General features: G+C 36.5%; 1 protein-coding gene across 1 annotated transcript in view; it reads right to left on the reverse strand.

Moving 5' to 3' along the window:
* The window catches only part of USP15 (ubiquitin specific peptidase 15), a 164,152-nt gene that overhangs the window by 6,525 nt on the left and 142,044 nt on the right, over positions 1-15,583 (reverse strand). The window contains 9 exon segments of the mRNA XM_066369325.1: positions 954-1,057; positions 4,228-4,377; positions 5,575-5,690; positions 6,042-6,112; positions 6,431-6,703; positions 6,849-6,964; positions 8,205-8,396; positions 8,495-8,589; positions 8,682-8,765. Coding sequence (XP_066225422.1) covers positions 954-1,057; positions 4,228-4,377; positions 5,575-5,690; positions 6,042-6,112; positions 6,431-6,703; positions 6,849-6,964; positions 8,205-8,396; positions 8,495-8,589; positions 8,682-8,765 — 1,201 coding nt within the window.

Raw genomic sequence — 15,583 nt, forward strand, 5'->3', positions numbered from 1 at the left:
GAAAAATAAAATGTTACAATGTGTACATTATGAAAAATAAAAACCTAATAGACTTCAAAATGCATAACATAAACAGAAAAGTTTAAGGTTGTAAAGCCTAGGTAGGTGAATTTTTACACGTTAATTCTACAAGACTTTCAAGAATAGTTAATTCCTCTACAATGCTAGCTGTTTCAGGAAACAGATAAAGTATCCCCGTCTGTTTTATTAGGGTAGACATTTCACTTATGAATTAATTTTAACAATCCTAAATAAAATTAGTTAACCGATACAACTGGGCATATAAAAAATACAAAAAATAAGTAGGATTTCCCAGAAATGCAAAGATGGTTCAACAGAAAAATCTACCAGCTGAATAGTATAGACTGGTATAATCATCTCAGAGAGCCATCTGGCAGTACATATATATTCATGACCCAGCAATCTCACTTCTGAGTGTGTAGCTCAAAGAAACTCACAAAGGGGACCATAAACAAAGTTTGTCACTCTTATGGTGGTAGAAAGTTAAAGGCAATTTGGATGTTCAGCATGAAGTACAGAGTTAAATGATATATTTAAGTACTGAGTGTTTAGAAACAACAGACTATGTGGAAACATCTTAAGTGTTAAGAGAAAAGAGATTTATAGCATAGTATCAATCATGTAATTTAACAATGATGCAAGATTTGTAAGAGCACATATGCTAAACAAACTAGAAATAAAGGGGGAAGGGGAATGGAGAAAAACAGGAGCCCTGAATAGACAAGTAATCTTCCTATTCTTTAAACTGAGGAGTCTGAATAACTCAGTTCTCTACTCCTGATGTCAAAAAATATTCAAAAGCAGATTCATGCATTAATTAATATTTATTAAAATACTACATTTTCCCTGTAAGAAGTAATAAATATCTTAAGAAAAAAGTCTGAAGTTATCAAACATTATGATTTTAGTAAAAAAGTAAACTGTCAACTTACAGTGCCCTCCTCCCATTCCTCCATAGTGGTTGGAAACAGCAATCAAATTATAGCGGCAAGGACCTGCATTTGGATTAATTAGGAATTCCGACATATCCAAGTCACTGTTTTAAAAACAAATCAAGTTAGTTTTATGTTTTCTCTAAATGTCACTGTTTGACATACATATATACATATACATAAAAAATTTTCTTAAAGCCAAATAACTTTATAAAACAAATCATGTATATACCCTAAGATTTGAATGTTTTGGCAAAAAATTTTTTTTCTTCTTTTCCAAGTGAGAGGAGGGGAGATAGATTCCCACATGCACCCCGACTGGGATCCACCTGGCAACCCCCATCTGGGGCCAATGCTCTGCCCATCTGGGGCCATGCTTGCAACTGAGCTATTTTTAGTGCTGAGGTGGAGGCTCCACTGAGCCATCCTCAGCACCTGGGTCGTTTGATAGAGCCATGGCTGCAAGGGGGTGGGTGGGGAGAGAAAGAAAATGAGGGGAAGGGTGGAGAAGCAGATGGTTGCTTCTCCTATGTGCCCTGACTGGGAATCAAACCCAGGACATCCACATGCTGGGCTGATGCTCTATCACTGAGCCAACAGAAATTTTCTTACGAATTGGAAATTGAAAAATTCTCCATTGTTGTTACTCAGATTAATATTTTTATGCGAATACATTTAATTTTCAGTACGAAGTAGTTGGCACTATTTACCATCTGTGTCCTTATTATTTTTTTGTATTTTTAAAGTCATTTTTAGGAATAGCTTATATGAAGAAAAATAAAGGGACAGAAAAACTTTCTTAGAAATTTTGTAATAACTTAAATATATCTAACCCCCAATAATTCTCCTACATTTTCCTGGTTTTATTTGTCTTTTTTTTTTTTTTTTTTACAGAGACAGAGAGTGAATCAGAGAGAGGGATAGACAGGGACTGACAGACAGGAGCGGAGAGAGATGAGAAGCATCAATCATTAGTTTTTCATTGCGCGTTGCAACACCTTAGTTGTTCATTGATTACTTTCTCATATGTGCCTTGACCGTGGGCCTTCAGCAGACCGAGTAACCCCTTGCTCAAGCCAGCGACCTTGGGTTCAAGCTGGTGGGCTTTTGCTCAAACCAGATGAGCCCACGCTCAAGTTGGCAACCTCAGGGTCTCGAACCTGGGTCCTCTGCATCCCAGTCCGACGCTCTATCCACTGTGCCACCGCCTGGTCAGGCTACATTTTCCTGGTTTTGATAATACACATATCCCAAATGGGCAATGACATTCTTTGAAATGCACCCAGCTGTCTCTAATCTGTCATTCGTGAAACTGGAACATGATCATCTTATAGTTTACATTACTTCTGATTACCCTGTTTTGTACTTGCCTCACTAAACAGCAACACGATTCTAAACTTTCAATGCTGCCCTAGTAGGTTCAAGCTCATCGTTACTTTTGGTTCTTCTTGTACTTACTTTGTGAAAATGCTATACTCTTGAAAACTGTGATTTTGTTAAAGAGAAAATTATCTTTTGATTCTATAATTTCAAAACAGTTTTTTAAAAAAACTATTTTGTTTATAATACTTTATTTTTTAACAAACCTTTTCAACAACAGTGAGATCAGCAAAAGAATAGTACATATTAAATAAACAAGTATAGAGTTCTTATTTCTGAAGAAAATTCATGATAAAACATGTAACATAGGTAAAATTGTTGTATGGTGGATAGCTGACAGTTACTATCCACCATAAAGGCTGTAATAATGTCACTTGTGTAAACCAAATGATATAAATACACTAAAGAAGCATGGATATCTTTAAAAAAATGTTAATTGTTTTTTTTTAAAGATAACTTTTCCAAAAAAATAATATTTATAGTTCTAGTTAATCTGTTTACATATTTCTCTGGATTACTTTTTCATTTAGATCAATGGACTATTCTTCTAAATTAATTTTGTGCATCTAAGATTCCAGGTTATTGTTCCTATTGTTTTTATGTACAAACAACTGAGATAACTACTGTTAATATCTCAGCTCTGAGAGCAGAGGGAAAACCCTTCAAGGTGGATGAATAATGAGTGTTAAAAAATTAATCAGTGTTGCCTAACCAGGTGGTGGCACAATGAATAGAGCGTCGGACTGGGATGCAGAGGGCCCAGGTTCGAGACCCTGAGGTCACCAGCTTGAGCGCGGGCTCATCTGGTTTGAGCAAAGCTCACCAGCTTGGACCCAACCAAGGTTGCTGGCTCGAGCAAGGGGTTACTTGGTCTGCTGTAGCCCCACGGTCAAGGCACATATGAGAAAGCAATCAATGAACAACTAAGGTGTTGCAACAAAAAACTAATGATTGATCCTTCTCATCTCTCTCCATTCCTGTCTGTCTGTCCCTGTCTATCCCTCTCTCTGACTCTCTGTCTCTGTAAAAAAATAATAATAATAATAAAAAAAAATCAGTGTCATCATGGAGTAAAGGTAATAGCAAATTTTTTCAATTTTAAATTTATAATCACCATTTAGAATAAGCAATCCACAGAATATTTTTAATATTGTATCATTTATTTCCTTCTACTTACCTTTGTATATATATGTCCCTTTAGCATTTGTCTACCTACTAACTTTATAAAGTAAATTTGGTATAGAAATATCATGAAATATGTAACAATACTGTCAATGTTCTTTTATGAAAATGGGAGAGTATCAAGTTCTTCTTGCAAAATTTTGTTCAAGAAAGTCCTTCCTGGACTATGGGAATGAGAATATAATATTCTTTTTCTGTCCTTCTAAATTCTCAATTGTTTCATGAAAGCTTAAAAATAAGAAAGACTACAAAGATGCTATCTCCAGACAACATTATACCTTTCTCCAAATATGATGTCATATTCTGGACAATGCAGTAAGAAAACTGAAGGGTGGGTGACACAGTAACACTACTGTGTCATCCTTCTAAGCAATTCCAATATTGTTTTTATATATTACTTTATTCTTTTTTTAAAAGCATATTTAGGAATAATTGATGATTAAATTCTAGGAAAAACAAAATTACTAAGCTCCCATAAATATCTTAGATTTATAAACATAGCCAAAGAACCTATAATAATGTAATACAAAATAAGTTTTTTAAAGTAATTTTCTTTTTGTTCTTTGAAATAAAATTTTAAGTAGGAATAAAAATTGTTACTGATCCTATGAATTGTTAGAAGTACTCAAAAACTGAAATTGGACCCAAGGTTACCTGATGTCTAAAAAAGGTTAGAGTTGCCCAGTGTTTATGAAGCATAATCAAAACTTACTTGATAGGAAAATCAACTAAAGTATCCAACTTGTCTCTCATGTAACGACTGTAAGAAAATCGCTTGAGATGTACCACAAGTACTGGAGGAAGGGACCATAAGTCCAATTTCTTTGTGGCTTGCTGATGCTCTTTACAATTTGGACAATACCTAAAAATAAACATTTAAAGCTCGATAGAGACAATTAAAACAATATATAGAACAGTGGTAGTCAACCTAGTCCCTACTACCCACTAGTGGGAGTTCCAGCTTTCATGGTGGGTGGTAGTGGAACAACCAAAGTATAAATAAAAAGAGATTTAACTATAGTAAGTTGTTTTATAAAGATTTATTCTGCCAAACTTAGTGAAAATCTGACATAAAGTACTTGGTAATTATTATTATATGCTTTAATTTGCTGTAACTCTGCTTTATAAATTTTATAAAGTTACTTCCTTACTTTATTTTATTTTATTTTATTTATTTTTTATTTATTCATTTTAGAGAGGAGAGGGAGAGACAGAGAGAGAGAAGGGGGCAGGAGCTGGAAGCATCAACTCCCATATGTGCCTTGACCAGGCAAGCCCAGGGTTTTGAACCGGCGACCTCAGCATTTCCAGGTCGACACTTTATCCACTGCGCCACCACAGGTCAGGCCTACTTCTTTACTTTATAAATCACCATTACTGTGGAACCGGAGTGCAGTTAGAAAATTTTACTACAAACAGAGATACAAAAGTGGGCGGTAGGTATAAAAAGGTTGACTACCTCTGATATAGAACATGTTTGAAAACAACATTTTTTTCAGTGGGGAGTTATTGTTTGTCTAATATACACCAGAATGACAGGAATTCCTATTTTATTGTCCATACATTTTCCAAATACATTAAGCTATTATAAACTAATATGCAAATAAGTATTCAAATAAATGATAAGGGCCGGATTACTAACATTTCAGTATGCTAAAAAGATGTGGATATATCACAAAACTGTGCTGATATATCTTTTAAAAAAATCTCAATTTCTGTGCTGTAATGGAATTAATATCATCACAAAAGATTAGAAATTTCCTAAAAATTTCTCTCAAAACAGCAGCACAGATAAAAATTCTCAAGAATAAGTAACTAAAATGAATTATTCAAAGTAAAATGGCTGTTCTGAAAAACATAGGAGTGGGATTAAAGCTTAAATGATAATAATACTTTTAAAGACATTCTTATCCCTCTTAATAGATTACCATATAAAGAAATGTTGTATTTAAAATATCAAAGAGAATTTGATTATCACCTTTCTAACTCTATGTAGCACATACCTCAGTATAAACCCTCTTAAAAATTTAGAAACAATTTATTTAACTTTGTTTCTTACCAGGGATCTTCAGCACCTAGCTTTTCTTTTGTTGTAAAAAGCTCAATGCAATCTTTTAATTTCACAAAGGGTTTTTTAGGCGGTTTATATTCCACACTTTCATGTTTTTCAAAATCCTAAAGAGAAGTATTTCTTGAGTTAAGAGAACAAATGAAACAAAACTCATTTTAGTGATATCATCTTACTATGAATAGTAATGAAAAACTCCTACTAAACTTCCTCAAAAGCAACATAAAGCTTATTTCGGCTGAGATTCATATCACACTTCTAAGTAACTCCAGAATACACACCTAAGAACAACTAAAAGTATAAACAGAAAGAATGTACAAAACCAAGAAGTCTTTACTAGAACATAGCCAACCATTTTTTTATACTAGCAAAATACACATATTTGCTAGAAACAAGAATATAACAAAATTGAGCGATTGACATGGAAAAGATAAAAGGGTTAACGAGTGATGACTTACCTCAGCGGCATTTTCATCAAAATATCTTTTTTTCAAATCAGGATCCCAATCCAAAGCAAGAAAAGATCTTTCTAAGGTAGGAAACATATTTTCTTTAAAATCCAATATGCTTTAATGTTAAAATCAGTGTATTTCATGTTAAGTTGCTGTTTCTAAGCCATTAAAATATTTTAGGAGTTAAAACAAAACAAAACAAGCATAAGTTCAACTTCTATTAATAAACACTAATGTATGTTTTAGAATACGTACTTAGAAATTAAGGCTTTTCATTTAGCATTTTAGATAGATAAGTAAACATTAAAATTTGTGTTGAATTTTGTGGTTTTTATTAAAAGAATAACATGCGTTGCTCAAGCTTAGTTTTTAAGTCATTTTTCACAAATACTTACCATCTAGCCTAAGCTGCCTATCATCAAATCTTATATGCCTGGTATCATCTTTGATGTAGTTGATATCAGTATTGCCTAAGTTGTTAAACTGGAATGTAAACAATCGTTTTTTGTGTCCCGTGAGTTGACCTTTGCATGTTTCTTCAGTACATAATCCATTTTCAGAATCATTATCTCCTCCAACTGAATCTTCAGACTGACTGTTCTCATTCTCAGAGGGAAGTTCTTGATCTTGGCTGGATTCATCATCTGGCTCATCTGTCTCCATTTCACCTAATTTGAGATATTAGAAATCTTTAAATAAACTTATTTTCCCCAGGCTAGCAGATATTTTTTAGTTACTTAATTCTCACCCTCTCACTTTTTTGAGGCAATAATCCAAGTGAAAAGTTTTTACAATTTAATAGTAAAGTCTTACTTGGTGAGCCTTCTTCATGTATGCCATTTGGGCCATTTCCATTAACATTTTGGTCCTTACAACAGTGTAGGGATCCTTCAGTGTCTTCGGATTCAGTAGATATTTTGACATATCGGCTTAAATAAAATCAGAAATCAAACAAATTCAGTTCTATAAAGCTAAGAGCTTAAAAAAGTTTTCTGTTCTTTCAATTAAACAAAACTTTTAAATAAAATAACAGTGGTCATTTAGTAGATTCAAGGAAAGATCAAGTTCTGTAAGTGCAATGGAATAAATTATTTTGGTTGTCTTTATAAAAAATTAATTTGTTCCTGGGTTTTAACATTGTTTTTAAATGGTAAAATTTTGTGGTAAATATTTTTCAACTTAATATCATTCATAGTTGTGTGATGTGATCTTTATGCATGGGTTATGGGACTACATGATTAAAATAGGTATGCAAGAATACTTATTAACCAATTAAGTCAGTGAGAGGATGGGAGGCAGAGACAGACATCGCATGTGCCCTGACCAGGATCCACCCAGCAAGCTCACTAGGGGGTGATGCTCTGCCCATCTGGGGCGTTGCTCTGTTGCTCAACAACTGAGCTCTTCCTAGTGCTTGAGGCTGAAGCCGAGGCCGAGCCATGGAGCCCTCCTCAGTGCCGGGGGCCAACTTGCTCCAATTGAGAGAGAGAGAGAGAGAGAGAGAGAGAGAGAGAGAGAAGCGAGGGGAGTGGATGGAGAAGTAGATGGGCACTTCTCCTGTGTGCTCTGACTGGGAATCGAACCTGGGACATCCACACTCTGGGCTGATGCTCTACCACTGAGCCAACCCGCCAGAGACTCAAGTGACATTCTTGATTACCTTAAAATTCAAATTGAGATTTTAGGAAAACAAAAAGCAGTTGCCTTACAATACTATCAACCATGAAAGTTTATTATTTTAAATAAAACTACTTATTAGTATGAGTTCTTGAATGAGCAGTTATGTTAAAGAAGTGAAACATCTAATATCTGTTATAAATTTTTTTTTTGTTATAAATCTTTATTGTCTTTCAACTGTTAACTTTTAGTGTAAAACAGCTAAAAGAATTCATGATTCCTGGGTTTGAATTTACCTCAGTAATGTTTTACATGACCAAAAAGCTAGATTAGACTATACATTGATTTTTAAAATTGTGAATTTACCTCAGTAATGTTTTACATGACCAAAAAGCTAGATTAGACTATACATTGATTTTTAAAATTGTTATCTGTCCTGTATAAATAGAGATAATAGACTTACCTAATAATATTCTGATAGTACCTTGCATGTTTACTTTCATTAGCTATTTCATATTTTATTTTGCTAATATAGAATTACCTAATGCTTACCACATTCTCAAAAGCAGGAGATTATAGAGTTTATCTTCGGTAGTGTTCCGTGGTACAGCCATAAGAAAAGGCTGACCAAAAAGTGAAGAACCAGTATGGTGGGTATAACTTGAGTGTCTAAATTTTTCTCTTAGGCAAACAGGAATTATCACATGTTCTGTATCTTCTGTCCTATTGATATTAATTTCAAACCTATAAAGACAAAACTGACCATAAATTCTGAAAACTTTTACATTATTCCTTTGAATTTTTTCTCGTGTAATATTTTGTATAATGAATGTTATACTTACACATATATATCATCCCGCTCCATAATACTACTAAGGTTTTCGTCCACTGCGAATATTCTGTGAAATCTATGATTGTATATATCAGTAACTATCATCTAAAAAAAAAATTAATTTCTATTGAGCTGGTTTTACAATACTGCAAAACTAAACTCCAACTCATAATACTTCAAAACCAGAAATAACTTACCTTATCTGCAGGCACTCCTGATAAAGCAGATAATGCTGTACAAAGATCAAGTATGTTTCCAATTTTGGGGACAACCACTTTTTACTAAAAAGCAAAAAAAAAAAAAAAAAAAAAAAAAAATTGTAATAAATTTATTATATTGCTAAGAATATTCAGTAGATGAGACCAACCTCGTTTGCTTCCTTACATTCATTTGGCATTTGGCTCACACTGTCTCCCATCTTATCACCAACTAGGGTGACAATGTCCATACGAATAATTTATCTGTGCCTTGTTGTTTTTTGGCTCCTCAATATAAAGCAGCGGTTCTCAACCTGTGGGTCGTGACCCTGGCGGGGGTCGAACGACCAAAACACAGGGGTCGCCTAAAGCCATCGGAAATACATATTTTATTTAAAAATGTATTGTATAATAACTGTTAATATAAAGACCTAGACTTCCATTCAACTGTAGTTAATTTCTTAGACCTTGTCATAATCTGTTCCACCTCTGACATCTTAAACTCTTTTTTTTTTGGCAGAGGCAGAGAGAGTCTGAGAGAGAGACAGATAGGGACAGAGAGACAGGAAGGGAGAGAGATGGGAAGCATCAATTCCCCATTGTGGCACCTTAGTTGTTCAACAATTGCTTTCTCATAGATGCCTTGACTGGAGGGCTACAGCAGAGTAAGTGACCCCTTGCTCAATCCAGCAACCCTGGACTCAAGCTGGAGACCTTGAGCTTCAAGCCAGCAACCTCTGGGCTCAAGTCGGCGACCATGGGGTCATGTCTATGGATCCCACACTCAAGCCAGCAACCCCACTCTCAAGCCAGTAACCTCGGGGTCTCAAACCTAGGTTGTCCGCATCCCAGTCTGATGCTCTATCTACTGCACCACCGCCTGGTCAGGCTCTTAAACTCTCTCTCTTTTTTTATTTTTTTATTTTTCTGAAGCTTGAAACGGGGAGAGACAGTCAGACAGACTCCCGCATGCGCCCGACCGGGATCCACCCGGCACGCCCACCAGGGGGTGACGCTCTGCCCACCAGGGGGCGATGCTCTGCCCCTCTGGGGCGTCGCTCTGTTGCGACCAGAGCCACTCTAGTGCCTGGGGCAGAGGCCAAGGAGCCATCCCCAGCGCCCGGGCCATCTTTGCTCCAATGGAGCCTCACTGCGGGAGGGGAAGAGAGAGACAGAGAGGAAGGAGAGGGGGAGGGGTGGAGAAGCAGATGGGCGCTTCTCCTGTGTGCCCTGGCCGGGAATCGAACCCGGGACTTCTGCACGCCAGGCCGACGCTCTACCACTGAGCCAACTGGCCGGGGCCTCTTAAAATCTTTTAACAGGATACTCTCTAACCATACTTACTTTTCCTGGAAACTCATTATTTTCTATCCCTGGCTTGCACTGAGATTTCTAGTCCTTTTAAATCTTAGTTTTTTCCAAGTTTGCTACCTCCCTGTTTTCATGCCCTTCTTCCACCCCACAATTCATCATTTCAACCACTCCACTGCAAAACCTTTATTTATTTGTTATTCTTTTTTATTCTTGATATGCATTTTTAGAGCTTTCAGCTATGCTGGAGAAAATTGCCCAATTTTAAAGACTGGTGCACTACATAATTCACAGTGTTCTATCTCAACTGATCCCTCAATACTTGCCAAAAATTCTCCTGTGTATCCCTTATTTGCTTATTCTCTCAATAACTATTTAGAGTCTTCACCATTCCTTAGGATTCTTATTTCCAGCACTTCTGCATTATCAGGAGAATACCTATTTCACCAAGAAAATTAGAGGCTACTAAAGAGGAAAACCTCCAACTTCCTGCCCTACAAACATGAAGGGTAAAAGGCCCCTTTCTGGCTCATTCAACATGGAAAAGAGAATCGCTGTTATTTTTCCCATTTGATGCTAATGCTAGCATCTATGCTCTGAATCCCGTGCTCTTATGCTTCCTCTGGAACCTAAATGCAGCAATTATCTTTAATTTAATTTTATCTTGAATCACACACAAACACTAGAATATATGAGTCTTCCAACAAAAAAACAAAACAAAACAGAGACCTGGCTGGTTGGTCCAGTTGCTAGAGCATTGGCCTGGCGTGCAGATGTCCCAGGTTTGATCCCGGGTCAGGATACACATGAGAAGCAACCATTTGCTTCTCTTCCCCTTCTCTCTGTCTTCCCCTCAAGCAACCAGTGGCTCGACTGGTTTCAGTGTCAACCCCACGTGCTGAGGATAGCTCTGTTGGTTTGAGCATCAGCCTCAGGGGCTGAGGAAAGCTCAGTTGATCAGAGCATTGGCCCCCGATGGGGTGGGTTGTGGGTAGATCCCAGTCAGGGCGCATGTGGGAGTCTGTTTCATTATCTCCCCTCCTCTCACTTAAAAAAAATAAACTCAAAACAGAACAAAATAGTCTAATTGTTTTCCTTCTAATTTATCTCCCTTGTCATTTGTCATCTGATAAGTAACTTTATTAAAAGTAGTGTCTACATTTACTATTGTAACATCCTCACCTCCCGTTCACTGATCAATCCATTTTCACCTTTTTTAACCTGTTATCAATACTATCATACAACTGAGTTTTTATCAGGCCATATTTTACTGACCTCTCTAGCATTACTGCAGACCATGCCCTCCTTTAAAATCTTCCTTTCCCTACAACACTACTACTACTTATTCTTCTCAAATGTCCTGGTCACACCTTCTTGAGGCTCTTTTCTCATGCCCTTTAGAGTTTTATCCTTAGTAATCTTCTTGATTCTATATGCTGTCTTTAGACAAAGTGCCAATATATTCTGGTTTGCTTTGGTTTAGCCTGCCATCCAGGCCCTTTTATTTTGAAAAGAGTTCAGGTTTAGATGATAAATTACAGGTTCACCCTAGTCTTAGGTAACCTCATCCTTCTAAGACATTCACTACCATCTTTATAGAAGTCACAACCCAATTTATATCTCAAGCACAGACAGACCTCTTTCCTCTAGTTTAGATTCATAAACTCAATGCCTATTGATATCTCTACTTACATTTTCCTCATGCATCTCAACATGTTCAATACTAAATTCAGATTTAGGCCATGTAAGGTCAACATGTACAATACTAAACAAGTTTCTTCTTAATCCTTTCTTCTTCTCTATCTCCTTAAAACAAATAGTCCCAATGTCTCCTCAGTTTTTTAATCCAATAAACTTTGCATCATCTTTAAATACTCTTCCACATTTTTGCCTCTTATATTCAACTGGTTCTTGTATCTAACTGCCATCCTGACATTAACCTTACTCTTAAGAGTTGAAGCCCTTGCCTGACTTGTGGTGGTGCAGTGGATGGGGTTTTGATCTGGAGTGCTGACGTCATCAGTTCAGAAATCCGGGGTTGCCCGGTCAAGGCACATATAAGAAGCAGCTAAGAGTTGATGCTTCCTGCGCCTCCCCCCCTTCTCTGTCTCTTCTCCCTCTAAAATCAATAAATAAAAATTTTTTAAAGAGTATTTTCACAGCAAAGGAAATCATCATAATCATCATCATCATTATCATCAACAATAAAAGAGATCAAACCCTTGTCATCTGTTCATTGCAAAAACTTCTTCCTTGATCTTAGTCCATCTGATCTAAGGCTTTCCAATCTAATCTTTGCATTAGCTCGAGTCTTTTCAAATACAAATCTGGTCACTTCATCTCTACCTAATACTACTTAATGGCTTCCTAAATTTTTAGGGTAAAGCCCAAACTTCCTATCATGGCATCAAGGTTCTTTGTGATCTGGTTTCTGCTCATTATAATATCTACTTGCAGTCTGCAAGTCCTCATTTTCCTTCAGCCCTTTGTATATGCCCCTCTCTTGATCTATAATGATTGTATTTCTAGCTTTCATATGCTTAAAACCTGATCCTCCTTTAGGATTCAACACAGGAATCATAACCAGTTTGGGTAGGTTACTCTTTTTGTAGACTCATACAGCTCCTGGTCATAGCACTTTTAAACTGATAAACTTTCTGAGAACAAGAACTGGAAATATCTTTGCACTTGTAGCACTTTGCACAGTATGAGAGTCTAATAATATATAACACATGTTCAATATAATTACTGTACTAGTAAACTTCTATGACCTATATCAACTTCAGTGATGAAAAAGTTCAAGAGGCTAACTTAGCTAATTTCCCTTTCCTCTCCAGCTTGTAAAGCATAGAATTATGAGGTCATCATTTTGCATTTGTGTTGTTACTGCCCCCAAGTAGGAAAAAAAAATTCCAATTCCTCTGTAGTAACCATGGCTTTAACCTCCACAAACATATTGTTGGTCACCAAGGGAGAAAAGGGGTAACCTTAATAAAATCCACAGTACTGGAAATATAATTAAAAACACATATTATGGAAAAACATTCAAAACATACCTTCTAGGCTAATGTTTAATCTGAATGCAATATGTGTAATCTGTATGATATATGCCATATATATCATACAGATTATACATATGGTATGGGAGACTACTGCCTTTAACAAAGATACTGTAGAGAAAGAATATCTATTTTCTAGTTGCAATAAATTTTTTTGACTGAGACAGAGAGACAGAAAGCGGGTCAGATAGGAACAGAGTGACAGAAAAGGAAAGAGATGAGAAGCTTCAATTCTTCATTGTGGCACCTTAGTTGTTCATTGATTGCGTTCTCATATGTGCCTTGACGGGGGGGCTACAGCAGTGACCCCTTGCTCAAGCCAGTGACCTTAGGGCTCAAGCCAGTGACCATGGGGTCATGGCTACGATCCCACGCTCAAGCCAGCGACCCTGCACTCAAGCTGGTGGGCCTGCGCTCAAGCTGGCGACCTTGGGATTTTGAACCTGGGTCCTGTATCCCAGTCTGATGCTCTATCCACCGCGCCCTGCCTGGTCAAGCACAATAAAATTTTTACTCATCCTTTTATACTCCTCTCTTATTCCATTACACTCACTGGCATATATTTGTGAAGTGACACACTAGAGAGGTAAGGGTGTAGTTTAGTGTTGCTATGTTGCAGTGACAATGAACAACTCACAGACCAGATGAAATGCTCCAAGGGGCCAAGGGGACGCAACAGTCTCGGTCAGCAGACTGAAGTCCTGTCTCCAGCCTTACTCAGATATTTATTAGCAAGTACAAATAACTCAAGAAAGCAGACAGAAGTTTTCAGGGGTGAAGGACAAGGAACATGCCGACTCTTAATCTCTGTTCTGAGAGCCTAAACATTTTCTTGTTCTTTACTCTTAACCAGTTGTTTTGCTGTTTCCAGCACGCAGTTTCCAGGACGGGGTTAGAGAGACCTCTGAACTCTTGTCTGCTCAGGGCTTTCGCCCTAGGGAGCCTCACTGTCTCTAATTGTAATCCTAACTCTGCATGTTTTCATAGCATATTACTACATTGCTATAGTTTTTCTCCATTGAAAAGATGTTAACAATCTTATAAACAAGTAAATAGTGAGGATGTGATTTTAGAAATGTGACCATATATTCCTCTGGCCAAAAATAAAAGCAGGTATCTATGGCCCCGCTCATGAATAAGAGCAAATAACATGCTTCTCTTGCTCTATAATACTCTCAGCATTACTGAATGAAATATTTACATGAGGGCACTGAGTTCATAAAGGAAACAAAAAGCAGCAGCAAAAGTAATGGGTGAAATTTGCAAAACTGAGTATATAACTAGTCTCTACTAAACCTTATTTTTAATGTAAGGACCATATTTTTTATGAAGACTTTCTATACTGTACCCCGGTTGATAATAAATCCAAACACTTACACTAGACAATATCAAAATTTTGTTCAAAATATACCATTCATATAGTTTTATGAATATTATTATGGGCTGCATGTACCCCCTCAAAATTCACATGTTGAAGCCCTAACCACCAATGTGATGGTATTTGGGTATAAGGCCTTTGGGAGGTTTAGATGAGATTATACAGGTGGGATCGGTGCCCTTATCAGAAGAGACACTGCAGAGCTTGTGAATGTGCTCTCTCCCCTGCCATATGAAGACACAGTGAGGAGGAGGCAGTCTGTAGACCAGAAAGAGAATCTGCACTGGAAACTGACTATGCTGGCACTCTTACCTTAGTATTCTAGCCTTCAAAACTGTGAGAATATGAATTTCTATTGTTTAAACCCCTTAGCCTATGGTATTTTGTTATGGCGGTCACTATTACGCTCTAACACACTGGCAGGAATCCTAAGCTAAGGACCTTAAGTACACAATCTTCTGTATTAGGAACAATGTCTGCATTGTTTACCAAACAGAGCTGTATACCAAGTAGGTGCCCAAATACCTATTTGAACTAATAAAAATTTTGAACACTACTGTTGCAGTAGTACCTACAATCATGAGGATTGTAAATACAAAGATTTCAAGCTCATACAAAGATATTTATAATATCTTCAAAGAACTCATGGGGTCATGGTCTAGAGGAGAAAAGATCGCAGTAAACCAAAGTTCAGAATGATATGTGAAAAGTGCTATAACAGAATTTAGGGGAACAGAAAAAAGAAGAGGAAGGAACTACTTTCATTAGGGTGGGTCAAGTGCCAGAAATCAAGCAATTAATTAATGAAGGAAGAAAATACAGTGCTTTGCTCCAAAAAATGTAAAATAATTCAATTATAACACTAGGCAACAAAATTGGACAGACATCTGATATGAAGACATAGCACAGGGCTCTTAAATAGAATAAGCAGTATATAATACTCCAAACTACTAAAATATTAAAAAATTATTGAAGTATTTTTAGTCTAACTATATGTCCATTTTTCTTCCAAATTCTTAAGATACCTAAAAAGTACATGTATTTAAATTTACCATTATCTTATATCAAGAATCAAAATGTATTATAAGTATTAGGTCCCACAGCCACTAGGAAAAAATTATAATTAACATGATAGAGAGTCCAAGTTGAAAAAC

The sequence above is a fragment of the Saccopteryx leptura genome, chromosome 2, assembly GCF_036850995.1.
Source record: "Saccopteryx leptura isolate mSacLep1 chromosome 2, mSacLep1_pri_phased_curated, whole genome shotgun sequence".
NCBI classification, from domain to species: domain Eukaryota; kingdom Metazoa; phylum Chordata; class Mammalia; order Chiroptera; family Emballonuridae; genus Saccopteryx; species Saccopteryx leptura.